This window comes from Cricetulus griseus, chromosome 7 (genome assembly GCF_003668045.3).
Source record: "Cricetulus griseus strain 17A/GY chromosome 7, alternate assembly CriGri-PICRH-1.0, whole genome shotgun sequence".
In the NCBI taxonomy this organism is placed as follows: domain Eukaryota; kingdom Metazoa; phylum Chordata; class Mammalia; order Rodentia; family Cricetidae; genus Cricetulus; species Cricetulus griseus.
In genome coordinates, this window is record NC_048600.1 from 130766982 (window position 1) to 130784677 (window position 17696).

Genomic DNA, 17696 nt, shown 5'->3' on the forward strand with positions numbered 1-17696 from the left:
GAATACCTGTTAGGCAAGGCAAGTGGGACCCCAGGACCCAGGGCAAGCATTGCATAGGTCCAGGCTAATGCTGAAGGGACAACAAGGAGCCTGACTCCTGACACACCAAGAAGCACTGCTTGGGACTCTGGAAGGAGGAGGTGCTATTGAAACATGCAGCCAGAGGCCACTTAGAGCACAGTGGAGGGACTCATCTCTGTGTGATTCTGGGACCTACTGAGGAAACAGAGGAGACAAAGCTGAGAAGCCAAAAGGGACAAGAGAACACATGGCCTTGTCCCACTAGATGCCACAGCGACTCTTGCTCAGCCAGGTGTGACCACCAAAATGTTTACAGACATTGCTGAGAGTCCCTGGACAACTCTGGTTAAGAACCATGACTCCAGATACATAACAAAAGGGAACCCCTATCCCAGGCCTCTCTTCCTTTTAGTCTCCTTCACTAGGGGACTACTGTCTAAGGTTACCCCTCTCTCTCTCTCCACAGGCACCCTCCCTGCCCTGTCTGGACAGAAAGACATCCTCATCATCACAGCAGTGTCTCCAGACTGCACTCTCCATTCCAACCCTTGTCTTCTAAAGAGTAGCCACCACAACATGACTAGTTAGTGCCAAATTGGTAGTATTATTTAAAAGAATCTGAAAATCACGTATGAAATGTCTGCCTTAAGCTGCAAAAGCTTACAGTTTTCAGTGAGATGTGGGCAGAGAATCCTGCTGGACACAGCCACAGGCTCCTGTCTCTCCCAGGACTCTCCCTGTCTCTGGAGAGTCCACCCTCCCTGCTCTGCCACTTGTTTGCAGGCTCCGCCCCACACTTTGTAGGCCCCTTCTTCCAGGGGGACTCCTGATTACCTTCACCACCTCCTTGCTTAGCCTGTGGGTATCAGCCATCACCTGATAACATTTGGCTCACACTGTTTGCAGGTGACCACCTGGCACGCTCACTTTCAGGTGGCAGCTGACACTGAACACATCTGCAGTTCTTCTCACAGTCCTAAGGGTTACAACCATCTTGTTGAGGTGACAGTGCTGATACTTATATCAGTATGCACACACTCCCAGGGACGGACCCTGGCCTATCCTTTCCCCTTGCACTCTCCCATGACGGACAAGGCTCTCCAACACACACACTGTGTGGATCTTCTGCCGGCTTCACTCACACACAGCACGTGAACTGGTCACCTGCAGCTGAAACCCACGCTAAATGAATCTGATAACAAAAGCCTGCATGAACACAACTCTAGGCCCAAACTATAAGGTACAGTGAGCCAGCAGACCAGAAGTTAGTGGGAAAGGCTGCAAACTGAGTCCCTCCAATACTTAAAGAAAAGAGATGCTAAAATCAATCAATGTACAATCAAATTTATGAAAACATAGTGATCAGAAATGAAAAATCAGGGGCAGGGGAGGGGAAGACCTGCTGGCAAGAATCCCAACCAAGAAAACAGAAGTGTTTAAGAAATTACTTTCTCGGGGGTGGGAGCAAACGGAGGAGAGGAGAGGGGCTGGGATTGGAATGTAAAAAATAAATTCATTTTTTTTAAAAAAAAGAAATTACTTTCTTAGACTAATAATCCAGCACACCAATCAGTGACTTCGGAAGATACCAAGTTGCTCAGACCGAGCTCTACCAGCAAACAACTCCCGCCGTTACTGCTTCTCTTACACTAAGGCAGTGCTGTAGGCTGGAAGCCAGAGTGGTGGATACTTTAGTCTAAACTGACTCTAGTCAAGAGCCCATGATGTTAAGCCAGAGTTTACCAGGAGGGAAAGAGTGCCCAGGCTCAGGGGTGTGGTTGGGGGTGGAACAGAGGCAAAAGGGTGGCCCAAGTAAAAATGTCTGGAAGGAAAGCTGGAATCAGGCTGGAGACTTTGACTCCAGCTGAGACAGTGGGTTCCACTGTTGTGGAGCTGAGCTGAAGAGCAAAAGCAGCAAGGAGGCGCCAGGGAGAAAAGGGCCTGGAGGCTTTCCAGTTCCAGAGCAAAGAACGGGGGCAGATGGCTAAATCTCCAAATGTCCTGAAGAGAAAGCGGAACACTGCAGACACACCCACTAGTGCCCCTACTCCTGCCTCAGGCACAGGGTCTGCAGGAGCGGGGACAGGAGTGAACGTACGCCATCAATGCCATCTTTGGCAACTTCTGATGAGGAAGGCACAGACCACGGCATGCTTGGTCACTGAAGGATGCCCCTCAACTCACTGACAGGTGCTCAGGCACGACCCCAACCTCCCGACACTGGAGGTTCTGAAATGCTTTATGTGCTTTTTGACTATCTACCTAGTAAGAATAGAAACCAAGATGCTTTTTCAGAGAGGCCACCAACTGCCATCTACTTGTGCTCAACAAGGGCCTGAGCATTGAGAGGGGTGTCTCTACCCTGACCTGACATGTCTTAGTTGGGGTTCTATTGCTGTGATAAACACCATGACCAAAAAGCTTACAGTTCATAGTCCATCACCAAGGGAAGCCAGGCAGGAACCCCGGGCAGGAAGTGACACAGAGGCTATGGAGAAAGCTCACTTCCTGGCTTGCTCTCAGAGGTTGCTGAGTTTTACTTTCTTGTATACCACGGGACCATGTGTGAAGGGAGTGGGTCCGCCCTCATCATTAATCAAGCAAATGTCTCACATTTGAGGTTTGCTCTTCCCAGATGGCCTAACTTGTGTTGAGGTGACAAACACCTGACTAGCACATTGCGGTGGTAGAGTTCCAGACTTTGGAGTTATCCTTAGTCCCAGTGGCAACGCTGGTGTTGGAAAGCAGCTCAGGGACAACTGATGACATTGGGTGGAGCCCCAGTTTCCCGAGTCCAGCTGCTGCCCCACTTAGAGTCACTGCTGCTTAGCAAGAGGCCAACGCTGGGGAGCAGCCACAGAGCCCAGGCCCAGAGCAATGGGGCGGAGTAGATTTTTTCTCTGCTGTACCTACAAGCGTTCTCAGGGGCTGCTCTTAGATGGGCCCCACCTCCCTCCCCCGTGCAGAGGAAGCAGCCGGGCAGGAGAGAAACTGCAGCAATGAAGGCCCAGGAGAGCCGGGGGAGGAGGGACAGGAAGAAGAAAGACCTGGGTTTCTAAGATCCAAGGTAGGATTCAAAGGACAGATTCAAGAAGAAACACAAGAACCACAACATGACAAGATCCTCAAGATCACCTACCCCAGGAAGTGCAAACAAAAGCACCAGCAAACTGCCAGACAGCAGTGCAGACAGGCAGGTGCAGCTTTCTGTACCACCTTAAACACATGGGGTCTTTTCCATCTGAAAATCTGAATCTGATTCTTAAACCAAATTTGGGTTTTGTTTTTGTTTTTGTTTTTGTAGATTTATTTAGTATGCACAGTGTTCTGTCTGCATGTATCCCTGCAGGCCAGAAGAGGGCACCAGATCTCATTACAGATGGTTGTGAGCCACCATGTGGTTGCTGGGAATAGAGCTCAGGACCTCTGGAAGAGCAACCATCTCTGAGCCATCTCTCCAGCCCCTAAATTTGTACTCTTAATTTGTGTATAAGCATTTTCCCAATGGCTACAACATCAATATTGTAAAAATTGAAAAATTTTCAGTACCGTGCATGTAGAGAGTCAGGTGTTCTTTGATACCAGCAGTGATACTTGGTGGCACCAGGCAGCACTGAGTCAGATCCCACCTTATTCGTGACATGGGCCTGGTGGACACATGTAAACTCCACACCATCGGCAGCCACCACATAAATGAGGCTTGGAGAGGGGGCAAGCTCCAACTCTTCCTTTGCTACTGTTCGGTTAAGTTGGGTTCACAGGAAATGCAATCTTTGCTATTGAGACTTCTCCTCAGAGAAAATTCAAAAAAAGCCACCTGCTCCTTTGCCTAGACAGAGCCTGAGTCCTTCCTCTGTTAAGAATGCTCCTAGGCTCTGGTCCACTATTGGCCAGGTGCCTGCTTGGCACCCTGATGCTGCTACGGTATCACCACCACGGCCTTCATAGGGACTTGGTGCTCAGTCCTGACTCAAAGAAGATGGGAAAGAATATGGAGCACTGCGTGTTACTGTAGAGCGCGTGGAGAACCTTGGTGGATTCCATGGCAGGCTAGGGTGACCCAGCGGGGGACAAACATGCCAGGCAGACAGCTTAATGAGAGGTTTTATTAGAAACGGAAAGGGGGGAAGGAAAGGGAAACAAGGTAAAGAGACACAGAGACAGAGAAAGGACAGAAGAGAAGAGGGAGACAGGAAAAGTCCTGTGCCCCAGGGGAACAGCAAGAAAGAGAGCATAAGAGGATGGGGGTTTTTCTTTTAAAGGGGCCCTTTGCACCTGAGCTGACTGGGGCCCTGCCTCAGTGCATTCTGCCAGGTGACAGGCAGGTCAGCACAATGCCTGAGTCCTTACACTGAGAAGGGGTCAGAGCAGCCACTCACTCTGGAGAGAGACTCACAGGTCTCTCTGAGGTCATAAACTGAGCTTCCATGAGTTAGTCCTCTGTAAAGCATGAAACACACAGGGCTAAGGCAAAATATGGCTTCCTCATTTTCTCAAGGAAGGAAGGGACGTGCTGGGTGGGTCCTTCCACCACAGCCCATCTGCAAGGAGCAGGACTCGACTTCCTGCCCCATAGCTCCCCGCCATGCCACACCGTGGCAGCTGATGACCTCCACAGACAAGAGAGGTGGCATCAGCAGGGCTGGGTCGGCCTCTTCCTGGCTGTCAGGAGCTCCGTGTTCAGAGGCCCACTTGCCTGGGAGCCAAGGCAATGGCTGTTACTTTAGAGCTGACCAGGGACTGGCTGGGTAACTGCAAAGGTACTTCCTGCTCTGGAAGTCACTGCACAGCTGCTAGTGACACCTGGCTCTGTGCCGGAACCACACAAACTGAAGGCCTGGGAGGGTGGGTGGGAGAAGCCTCATTCCCTGGTGGTCTTCCTAAGAAGAAAGAAAGTGCAGCTAAGCAGGAGACAGACAGACGTGCAGACACCAGAACACTGTGTTCAGTGAAGCTGCTTTTGGAAGACTGTCAAGGTCCAACGGGAAAATGAGAGGTGGGAACTCCCAGATATTTCCAGAAGGTCTAACTCTCCATCTTGGATGTTGCCAACAGCAAACTATATGCAACCCCCACCCTGATTGCAGAAGTTTTTGTGGGCACTGGGATGACTGGCTGAAAACTGGAGCACACTGCCTCCAGGCTGCGCTCCTCTCTCCCTCTGCAGTGCCTGGCTTCGGCCTTGCTGACTACTCTGCAAGCCAACAGGACCCCTGATATCCAGGGCCCAAGCCTGCTTTTCTTCCCACCTTCTGCCTTCCCAAACCTCCTTCCTAACTGGTCCTGGGCCTAGCTCTCACACTCCACACAGGAACCTTGGCAGGGGCAGAAGGCCTCAGGCGGTGGGAAAGGCCGACTGTCTTCAGGGGCAGCTGGGCTCTTGCTTCTGCCTACTCCCTCAGTAAGGAGAAAGGGTGAGATGCGGCTGTGCCCATTTGGGGCTGCTGTGCTTGACCTTCAACACTGTCCCAGCAGACAGATGGTGACATGGGCTTCTTGCCTTCATGTGTGCTTTGTGCAGCCTCAGACATGCTCCTGCTTAAACACACGGTGGAAGCAGGTGTCACCCTGAGAAGCACCAAGGTCTTCATTCACAGCACCTTGGGTCTTCCTTCTAACACCTACCAAGCAGCTTGTCCCAAACCAGGACACAGGTCACCAGGATGCTGCTGCCAGCCAAGTTAAGATCAAGGTGAACTGAAAACTTAGTGTTCTACCCAAGAGGCCCCATATACAACTCTATTTGGCGTGTTTTCCTATAAGTAATACTACTTTATACCCTTTAGTACCTCATAGCTTCAGACGCTTTTGAGTCCTTTTAGCTCAGGTCTGAACTGTTCCCTGAGTTGAACTGCTCCTGCCAGTTCCTCAATGAGGCACAGATCCTACACCGACAGCCTGCTTCACACTCCTGATCCTCAACTGGTCCTTAGCAATTGATTCTCCTACTGAAACCTACAGATTCGTTTAGCATTTGCTGAGCATCTGCCATAGGCGCAGCCTGTGCTTGGAACTGGGACTTAAATAGCTCCAGACCCAGCCTTGCCAGTGGGGAGAGGCGGGCAAGGCTGTGGCAGCAGCAACCTGGCGCGGTGTCTGTGCATGCCAGGGACATGCCGAGATGCTGCGGAAGGGCCAGCTGGACCCAGGACTTAATGATCAGCCATTCCAAAACAGAGACGCTGTGGGGATGGCGAATCCCGAGTGATATACGAAAGCTCAAGGATGGTGGGCACACTACGAGTCAGGGCCAGAGAGCCCAGGAGGAGCCTTAGCGCCTGCTGTGGAAGGCCAGGGATACACATTGAGGAGTCTCAATTCCATCCTAAAGAGAGGGTTCAGTGGAAAACCAAGGGGGACTACACATAAGCAGATGAGCTCAAATAGCTAATCTACCAGACGCAACCCTGCAGCAGTTAAGGAAACAGGCCCAGTTGATGATATTGGTGACTCTTCATTAGGCAAATAACACACGATGCTGGAGAAGAGCCGGTTATTTCCATGCAGAGAAGAAAGGAGAGGGGATCCAGCAGTCAGAGCACTGGCTGCTCTTCCAGAGGACCCAGGTCTGACCCCCAGCACCCACAGTGGCTCAGTCTTTTATATCTCCAGTTCCAGGGGATCCTATGCCCTCTTCTGACTCTAGGACATCAGGTACACATGTGCTACACACATGCAGGCAAAACGTTCATGCACATAAGTAAGTAAAAAATAAATAAATCCATGTAATCTTTTTAAAAGAAGGATGTGAAGGCTGCACAGCTGGTGTGCACAGCGGAAGGGCCTGCCTTCGGAGCGTCTGGCCAGAGCCCTCACCACTGAGCAGGCAGGCACTCAGGACAGCAAGTCTGGGGGAGATAGCTCCTTGAGAAGCGCCCTCTCTCCTCCTTGGGGACCTTAGGGACTTGCCACAGGAAACCCCACGTGTTCTCTTCCCTTTTACACCCACCTAAATGCCGTCCTGTTTCTGTGGCTACAGCTCGGGAATCTACTTTAGCAGTGGTTAAAAGGGCAACACTCTTCCCTTTTGTACCAAATAGGAGACTTCAGGAGGGGTGGGAGACGGGGCACTGGCTTTTCAGGGTTGTTCACTATAATTAGAGCTGATCCAATCCCTCAAGCTCTGCCCTAGGCCTGCCCCAGGCCCATCACCCCAGCCTGGATTTAGGCCTGTACCCACACTCAGGGCATCTGAAGACACTTTAAAGCCTACAGGGCAATGGGGAACCCAAACACATATGAGTCCTCTGGCTAAAGTCACTATTCCACACTTGCTAGCCCAGTGTGGAGCTGGGGGCAGCTACTGACAGCCAGAAGCCTTGAAGATGTGACATGGATCACTGCTGACCTCCTTAGGCAGTCTCACTCTGATTATTCTACCATTTTATTCTGTGCCCTCCTCTTCTCTCAGAACTCTTTCCCTTGGAGCTGGATACCAGGGCTAATGTGTATTCATCACTCCAAAAAATACCAAAAAAAAAAAAAAAAAAAAACAACAACAACAACAACAACAAAAAAACCGCTCCCAGTGGGCAGCATACCCTGGCCTGGCCTCGGCCCCAATTACCACGCCCCTCTTTGGAAGCAAAGGTACTGCAATAAAGATAGCATGTCCCTCTCACTCAGAAGTTGTACCCACAATAGAGTTTTCCACACAGGCAGCCTCATGGAAACTGCCGGGGGAGAGCTCTCTTTAGAGGTGAGACTTCAAGTGTGTGTTCAGTACGCCAGGAGAGGGAAGTGAAAGACACAGTCAGTTTCCCTGGAATCGTTCTTGAAGCGGCCTCATCTCCAAGTCTGGTTTACTGTAATACCCACACTAGCTGCGGCTGGTCACACTTGCCCTCTTTTGCCTCAGGGCTGAAGCACTGTAGTTGAGCCAAGGAGGGTACAGCAGGGAGACTGCCCAGAGTCTCAGCTCCTGACTCACAGCTCCGCTGTTTACAGCTGGATTGGGGGACAGTGAGGGAAGCACCATGAGACTTCAAACCGTCTTCACCCCACAGAGAAAGAGGAAGCCTCTCCTTCCTTTAGGAAAAGCAAGAACCATTGATGCCGATTTTAATGGCATAACCCAGTGATGTCTTTACTTCTCAGCCCAGCTTCACTGTGGCACACAGTTCCCACATCTGTGGCCCAACTGCTCCTAGGAGCCAGTAAATGGCCAGCAAGCAGGAGACTAAGTGCCTCCCAGAACATTACTGTCTTGCACAAAGCAAAGGCGGTAGAAGCCGGGATGACTCTTGCCACATCATTTAGAATCTCGTATTTATTCACTCTGTCTGCCTCTCTCCCCTGACTGAGACACACACACACACACACACACACACACACACACACACACACACACACACACACACCCCTTAGTCTTACTCAGCACACTGCAGATCTTCTGAAAGGAACAGGGTAAAAACCAAACTCTGACCAAACCCAGCTACAAAGGTCCCGTAAAGCCTTCCTTACAGGGGCTCATAGATGAGTCCAAAGAGACCCTCAGACAACCACCTACCTACCTGGGACCCTCTGGGGCTGTCTGGGCTGGGACTCACCATCCTCCCTGGGTCTAGTCTGGGCTGGGACTCACCATCCTCCCTGGGTCTAGTCTGGGCTGGGACCCACCATCCTCCCTGGGTCTAGTCTGGGCTGGGACTCACCATCCTCCCTGGGTCTAGTCTGGGCTGAGACTCACCGTCCTCCCCTTCTCCTTTAAGAACCATTGTTGGGCTTCTCAGGGCAGGACAGGTGGGCTCTGCTGCTAACTCACTCAGCAAAGTATTCTGAGCAGTTTCCTGGACTGTGGGTTGGGTGAGGCTAGGAACTCCTACAGGGAGCCACTAGAACAGCTCAGGGCTGCTTTTGGACTACCAGAGGAACAGCTAGTGGCACAGGGGACCAATTAGCCTGCACCCTCTGCAGACGTCACTGCAGTCTCTGTCACCACCCAGTTCTGAAGTAAAGCTCAAGCTCCTTCAGCATGTTAAACAGCACTGAGTCATCACACCAGCTCAGCAGAGGGCCCACCCCACCCTCACTCACCCAAGCAAGGACACAGCAGCTGCTACTCTCTGCTTCACCAGGAATCACCCCAAACCCGTCATCTCCCAGTGAGAAAGTAGCTCACTGACATCCATAAGACAGCCACAAAAGATGGCAATCACCACAGCATGCTATCATGTCCCAGCTAAAAGCAGGGGCATGGCCCAGGGTTGGGAAAATCAAGGGCCACACTCCTCAAAGTGTAAGGTCATTCCAACCCCACTCTGATTTCTGCAATTGCACGTTTACGGGATTCAGACGGATCATTCCATACACACAATGTTTGGCATCTCTTTGTCCTTAAATGTCATCTCTTGTATTGAGGACTTCCCACTCATATTATGAATGTGGGGCTGGCAAGATGGCCCGATGGGTAAAGAACTTGACACATCACACAGCCTGAAGATCAAGGTGGACCCCAAAATGCATATAAAGGTGGGAGGGGACAACCAACTCCCACAAGTAGTCTTCTGACCTCCACATTCTCACGATGCATGCATAGTCCCCCACCCCAGCACAATAAATAAATGCAAATCATAGTAATGCTATATCAGGAAGCTGGGTGTGGTGGCGCACACCTTTAGTCCTAGCATTAAGGAGGCAGAAGCAGGCAGATACCTGAGTTAGAGGCCAGCCTTCTACAGAGCAAGTTCCAGGACAGTTAGGGCTACACAGAGAAACCCTGTCTCAAAAACCAAAGTAAGCCGGGCATTGGTGGTGCTGGTTTAATCCCAGCACTCGGGAGGCAGAGGTAGGCAGATCTCTGTGAGTTCAAGGCCAGCCTGGTCTACAGAGCGAGTGCCAGGACAGCCAGGGCAGTTACACATTGAAACCCTATCTTAAGAAACTTAACAAAGGGGGAGGGGCATATTTCTATCTCCTGCTTTGTTTTCCTGTTATTTTTCCATCTGTCTGTTTCAGACAGCCTCATTTGGCCCCAATAAGTTGGGGCCTCAAACTCCCTACCTAGCTGACAGTGACCTCAACTTTGACCTGCCTGCTCTGCCTCCCAAGTGCTAAGGAGCAGGCATGCACCGCCATGCCCGGACGCTTGGCTTCTTTTTTTAATTAGACTGTTTCTCCTACTTGGTTCCTATTCTACACAGTTTACAAATATTTTTTTCTCAAAAGCTTTTAGTTTGATAAAATCTCACTGGTCTGCTTTTGCCTTTGTTTGGGGAACTTATCCACAGTCTCATTGTCTGTAACGACCATCTGGAGTTGGATTTTACGATGGTGGGCAGGGTCAGGGTTCATTCTTCTGTGCGTGGATAACCAGTTTTGCTGGCACTGGTGTCTGTGCCTCTGTTGAACATCAGTTGGCTGCAGATATTCGACTTCTGGGTCCCCACTTCTGCTTCACCATCTGTGTGACAATATCCTGCTGTTTGGGCCGCTCTGCTTTACAGTGTGTTTGAAATCAGGTGCTAGGATGCCCCCGGCTGTGTTTGTTTTGCTCAGGGTTACAACAGTCCTTAGGCACTGTTTGTGAACCTTGCTACTGTTTTTCCTATCTGTGAAGAAGGGTACCTCTGTTAATCCACTTATTCTAAAGCATGTATTCTGACAAGAATTAACCAGAATTAGAAAATCACCTCCTAAGGGGACACAAGCTCATTGTGGATTCTTGCCTGAGTTTACATACCGTCCTCTACCACCCTGCAAACTGATCCAGGTTGTGGGCACCTTGCTAAGGGGCTCTGGGGGACATCAGCCCGGTGCCATTCTGATGGCGACGGCAGCGAAGCTGCACACTACACCTTCCTAGCTCCTACGGCGTCACATCAGGTTGTTCTTCTCTGCATGTTTTTCATGCTGTCCATGAAACAATGACTTGCAGAAAGCAGTCTCGAGCAGGCTGACTCTTGCCTCAGTGAGGACCACAGGGGACACGAGGGTTTGGCCTAGGTTCTTTTGCATGCAATATACATTATGTTATACTGTCTCTCTCATGTCACACACATACGTGTATACACACACCAGAAAGGCAGCAACTATTTTTGCATGTTGTTTATAAGCACCTCATTTTTTACTTTGTGTGTGTATACATGTATGTGTGTTCACAGGTGTGCATATCAGTTATAACGGGTATTTCCTCAGTTGCTTTTCACTTGTTTTTTTTTTTTGTTTGTTTTTTTTTTTTTTTTGAAACAGGGTCTCTCTACATAGCCCCAGCTGGAACTTAACTCTGTAGACCAGGCTGGCCTCAAACTCACAGAGATAGGCCTGCCTCTGCCTCCCGAGAGCTGGGGCTAAAGGTGTGAGCCACCATACCCAACTCTCATTGAACCCCCACTGGAGCTCACTGATTCAGTTAGACTGGCTGGCCAGAAAGCCTGGGGACCCCATCTCCACTCCCCAACAATGGAATTACACACATGCACTGTCACTCCCGACTTGTGCAGGGTGTGGGGTGGAGTTCAGGCTCTCATGTTAACCAGTCACATCATCTCCCTAGCCCTATTTCCTCCCATGAGTATAAAGGAATATCTTGTTTCCATTATTCACAGTCTGGAAGACTTTGAAGTAGGGTCCAACCTCAGTGCCCTATGCACATGCTTCGGACGTAGCTCTAGTTTTCTCCAGAAGTCTTTCTAGAAGTAGAGTTCCTTGACCCAAAGCTCTCCTGTGTTCCTGGAGTTGACTGAGAGGCTCCCTAACCAGCTACCCATAATAGCTTCAACTTAAGGGGAACAACCATAAAGCATCCTGTGACATCACTGGGTGCCCTAGTATCACTTATATTAATGTGACAAATAGCCTGATTAAAAGCAACCCTGGGGAGAGACTTTTATTTGACTTACAGTTCCAGGACACAGTCCATCAATTCAGGGAAGCCAAGGCAGGGACTCAAGCAGCTAGTCACATCACATCCACAGCCAAGAGCACAGAGAAATGAACATTATACCCATGCTGTCTGCTTGCTTGTTTCTTTCTGTTAACTTTGGGGCCCAGCCCATAATATGGTGTCACCCATAGTGGGCTGGGAACTCTTATATCAATGGGCAAACAATCAAGACATCCCCACAGACATGCCCAGAGGCCAGCCGGATCGAGGCAAGCCCTCAATTCTCAGGTCACTCCCTTCTCTGGTGAGTTGACAGTAGCAGTGGCTTTCACTAGTCTTTGCTCTAGGCCTCACTGAGACGGCCTGTCTTGTCCGCCCCCCGTGAGGTGCCCTTGATGAACTCTTATCACTGCCTTCTGCACGATATTAAACCTGTTTGATGGTTCCTAGCCCATATCTCTACCTTCTGGCATTAGATCTGATTCCCAGATGACCCTGACTGGGCCATGGGACAGCACCTGTCTGGCCTGTCCAGGCGGGCCCACACTGAACTGCACTTGACAGGTGGGGACATTCCTGTGCTGACGTCTGCACTGGCTTCACTGCCATCCAGGCTGCCTGCCCCTCAGTGTGAGGACACTTCTGTTCTGTGCACTGAAGTCACTCCTCATGTTCTGTCATCCTCAAAGAACTGAGTAGAATATTTACAACATAAAATGCAATCTGCCATTTGTTTTTAACTCCAGTTCTAGCTTCAGTTTTACATTCTTTTTTTAATCAATCAAATCCATAATCTTTCCTTTCTTCTGTTTCACCCACCCAATAAGGAAGGGTCCCTGAGCACAGTGGGTGTGGGCTGTAGAGACATCAGGACTAAGTGGACACAGCATTTCCATTGTGTGGGGTGATGACGAAGGAGGGGAAACATACAAAAGCCGAGTGGGCACCACTCCTGGTCATGTGCTCTGGGGCTCTGGAGAGTGTCAAGTTCAGTGGGGAGCAGGAAGGACAGCAAGGAGGTGAGGTCAGAGGGTGGAGGCCTTGAAGGGTGTAGGGAGCCTTGAGCTCTTCAAAAGACAATTTCTGCTCTGGGTGAGGTGAATGACTGTGTTCTAGAGCAGAACCCTCTGACTTCCTTATGACAAGACCACTCCGGTGCCGGTAAGAACAGACTGCAGGCAGCCGGGGCACAGGCACTGTGACCCGAGAGCTGCTATGAGAGGTGAGCTCTATCTATGTCTCGTGATGCCAGGGCCTGTGGATGGTTTCCATCTGGCGCATGGAGGCATGGAGAGTCAAAGCTTGCGCAAGCAGGCCACAGGCTGGGTCTGTGCAGCTCCTCCCTCCCAGTCCTCTCCCTCAGCCCAGGAACACTTACACCCCTGCTTCGCAGGCTCTCACAGCCTCACCCCTTCTGTTCCTGTGACTCCACATCCTCTGTAAATCAGGGCTTCACACCCCTGTTCCGTGTCCCTGACCCACAGCTCCTCACAGCCTGTCCCTCAGCCCCTGGTTTGGAGCCATCACGATTTTCACCTCTGTTAGCCAATTCTTAGTATAATTTTCAAAAAGTGACTCAGAATAGCTCATATGGTAGCTACCGTCCCTACTGGGCTCATCATGAAACTTCCTGCCAGTCCAGATGGGGGACAGTCCTCTGTGAGCCTGACAAAAACTGCCAGCAAACTGGAGTGCAACAGAAGCCCCAGCCATGCCACGATGCCCTACCCTGACCACGACGACCTCTCCTTGACCTCTGTTTTGCTACAGCTAGTGCATCATTATCTCTGTTCATTAAAAAAAGAAATGAAGAAACCCTCCTCAAATCCTTAAAACAGACATTAACTAGCAAAGGCTGTGTCTGACTCTGAGGAAAGTGACTACATAATTCATCACTCTTACTAACTAGGCAAGGCATACGGTGCGCCCTGTAATCCCAGCACGCAAGAGCCTGGGGCAGAGGCATCAGGAGCTAGAGGCCTGCCTGAGCTACACAGCAAGACCATCTGTCTCAAAGTCTAAACAAGCAACAAAATCCGCAGTCCTGGGCACAGGCCTGTAATTGTAACTACTGAAAAGGTTGAGGCAAGAGGACTACAAATGCAAGCCTAATACCCATGCTACAAAGAACATCACAGCTGGACTAAGTAACTCATGGAGACTCTACACAGACAAGAGGACTGACTACAAACTCAAGACTAGTGCCCATGCTACAAAGTACACCACGGCTGGACTAAGTAATTTACAGAGACTCTACACAGACATGTATGACTTTATGCCTCTTCTGGCATAAAGTCATACATGCAGTTAGAGCATTCATCTACACAAAATAAATAAATCCTAAAAGACAAAAAATACAAAAAGGAACTGTCCATAATGCTGGACTATATAAAAACATATCACATACACTAGGCATATGTGCAGCCAGTGTGTACTTGCCTGGAAGGGATGGTTAGAAAACCCCCATATACATTTTGAAATTACTAGGTACATTACAAAAGCAGATGCAATGATGGAGGCCTCAGAACAGCAGATACACAGGGGCGGGGCAGGCCCCACAGTGAGCATGAAACGGCCAAGCACAAGAAGACATTTGAAAACCACACGTACTCAGGTCAGTGCCAGGACATTCCTAGGCAAGCCTGTTTTTAAGGTAACTTTTACTGTGCATATTTGAGGCAGCCATCATGACACTCTGGCTGGCATGTAGGTAATAAAAAGGTTGCTATGGTGGGGCAAGTCAACACACCTGTCATCCCCTATTTACTCTCCCGTTCCCATGGCGGGAGCAGCGGGAGCAGCGTGATGGTGCTCACCGCCCACACATCCCAGCACGGCACCGCTTAGCTGGGTTTCATGGTGAGCTGTAGCTCTCCTGACCTGTATCTCAAACACTGAGTGATGCAGGGGTCTAGACTCAAGATGTTCGTGCTTCCAAATAATTAAACAACTTAACCCTTTACCCCACCCACCCATAATGGGTGAGGTGAGAATATGCAAACATGGGCCAACTTGTCATGACACAAACGTCATGAATGCTTCTATGATATTCTGGTTTTTTGTTTTTTGACAGGGTTTTTCTGTGTAGCCCTGGCTGTCCTGCAACTCACTCTGTAGACCAGGCTGGCCTCGAACTCACAGAGATCCACCTGCCTCTGCCTCCCGAGTGCCCAGCTCTACTACCATTCTCAATTCTCTGACTTTAGAAGACACCCTGCCTGACTCAGAGGTTGCGGACTGGCTTTTATACATGCCTACTCACTGAGTATGATCACAGATACATTTCTAGTGAAAACACTACTTAGCATCTATAAATAAACAAATATTGCTTACAAAATACACTACGGATGGAATTGCCACAGCAGCACAAAGGGTCACTTTTTCCTGTCCAATGTCTGTCACTGATTAATTGTCACACTCTACCACAGCATAACAGTGTAAACAGGGTCAAGCTTACCAAGCACTGTGTTCAAAGCACTGTGTCTTTCAGAGACGATGATTCAAGCATAAAGAAACACGTTCTGCTGAGACCCCAAAGCCCGCTCCCATTCCTAACAAGCCGCTCTGGCACCTGGCAATCCATGGGGTTCTCATGGCTGGTCAGAACAGCCTTTATGAGGCAGGATTGCAGCACAAAGTTAACGAGGTGTCAAAACAAACATTATGTATGCCCTTGTCTATGTTTTATGTTGCCTGCCCCTCCCCTTCTCCAGGCTCTCACCCATCTAGGCTGGCTTTGAACTTGCAACCCAGGGAAGTTCAACTTCCTAAGTGCTAGGATTACAAGGGTGTGCCACCGTGAACATCTCTTGTTGATTTTTTTTTCTAAGAAGAGCAACTGACATTGTAAGAAAAAAAATAAGACAGAAAGGTGTGATGTAAAACAACAAAGATTGATCTTATTTATTCCCTTTGTGGAGAAAATCCACTATCTGTGCTATAAAGTGTTGCAGAATGAACTTGGGTTCCATTTCTGCAAACAGAAGAGAACATGATGCTCTCAGAGAGTCCTCCTGGGCTGTGAGTCCACCTAGGCTGTGAGTCCTCCTAGGCTGCAGTGATGTCCAGAGCATCAGGGAGACTTGCAGCTCAAGTGACTCTCTGAAGGCAATGAAGTAAGGCCCTTCACTGACACTCAGCAGACAACTCACCAACTGACCACGGTCCTGGTCCAGAGACGTAGGAAGATACATCCTTGAGACTTCATTGATGTGTTCCTGATTCAAAGGAAACACTTCCCTCCATGACAGAGAACATGAAGTATGATCCACAGGGGACATGATAAAGCTAAGGCAGAAATCATCTTCATACTACATTTCAATATGTGGCCATGGTACCTTTAAATATCTTTTAAGTAAACAAACAAATTAATTAAAAAATAAAAGTTTAGAGCCAGCCTTTAATCCCAGCACTAGGGAGGTAGAGGCAGGTGGATCGCTGTGAGTTCGAGGCCAGCCTGGTCTACAAAACGAGAGCCAGGATAGGCTGCAAAGCTACACAGAGAAATCCTGTCTCGAAAAAACAAACAAACAAAAAGTTTAAAAAAGAAAAACCACTGTATCTGGAGACTCAATCTATGCTGCCCTCTGCTGGCTAAATGAACAGACTGTTACTAGACATGACCCTTAAGCTACCTTTGAGTATGTTCAGTTGTGGCCATAATGTAGGAAACGCACTTTGTGACTGTGTGGCAACTTTTCTTTCCCTTGATGCTTTGAGACAGAATCTCACCATGTGGACAGGCCAGCCTGGAAGTCACTGCTGCCTCTGCCTTCCAGCCCTGGCACGGCTTACACCACCATGCCAGCCTTCCCTGGGTCCTTAGGGTTACCCATTCTCCCACTGTCCTACAGGGGTCCCCTTCCCCGGGGTAGCCTTAGTCATGTGTGCACTGGATGCTCTCTGCACTGATACAGCAAACACTGCTGAGCCATCAAGTGTCATTCTGTCTGGCACTTGGTCCCTGAGTGCTTAAGTATGGGGTTTCCTGAAGGACACGGTGGCAGCACCATGGCAGCTAAGGGCTGGGTTCTCAGGCTTGGGGAGCTCCACGCTCAGAGGAAGAATACAGAGAAAATTTCCCCCATGGGAACGTGGAACAATTAGAGCCGGAAAACAAAGAGAAGTACTTTTGGAGAAAACCATGAACTTGGAGGCATCATCTGGCATTTCCTTTGGAGGTGATCTAAAGAGCACATGTTGCACAGAGGTCACCATCTCAGAAGAGCGATACAGCCTGTGGGGTGAGGAGGCCTCTCAGCAGCACGCCTGGCTCCCAACCCTCCATCTACCTCCTCGTTACTCTAGTCTCTGAGAACAGCTGTATGCCCAGTCAGAACCAACCTCAGTCTCTTCTCAGGCAAGGAGAGGCTCCCAAAAGAGGGCTACAGAAAACAGGCATGGAGGAAAGGCAGACTCAGTTAGGACGGGGAATGCTGTCAGGAAACGGGGCTATCACACTGTCAGCTAAAAGACCACAGGCTGCAGTCTGAGAACCCACTGGCTAAGTTTGTTTTTGTTGCTGTTCTGTTTTGTTTTTCAAGACAGGTTTCTTCTCCTGGAACTCGATTTGTAGACCAGGCTGGTCTTGAATTCACAGAGATCCACTCGGCTCTGCTGGGATTAAAGGCCACCACCACCTGGCCATTGGGTAAATTTTAAATGCATATCAGTTTGCAGAGAAATACAGAAATACCTCTTCAGGTCTATAAGATCTCTCTGAGCAATGGGACTGAAACACAACAGGTGCTTTCCAGTCTCCTCATCCTCATCCTCACCATCATCCCTGTCTCAAGAGGAAGTGTGCTGGGGAGGGAGGGAAGTCAGGGACCAGTCCTGGACCAACCCAGGG

At 49.7% G+C, this 17696-nt stretch overlaps 1 protein-coding gene across 2 annotated transcripts in view; it reads right to left on the reverse strand.

Moving 5' to 3' along the window:
- Cyth1 (cytohesin 1) overlaps positions 1-17696 on the reverse strand; it is an 84164-nt gene that overhangs the window by 37758 nt on the left and 28710 nt on the right. Inside the window, exon 1 of one of the 2 annotated variants that reach the window (XM_027425523.2) lies at positions 8711-8895. The exons of the other annotated variant lie outside the window; for it this stretch is intronic. Coding sequence (XP_027281324.1) covers positions 8711-8738 — 28 coding nt within the window. The 5' untranslated portion in view covers positions 8739-8895. Of the gene's footprint in view, positions 1-8710; positions 8896-17696 lie in introns of those variants that run through there. 2 annotated transcript variants of the gene reach the window in all.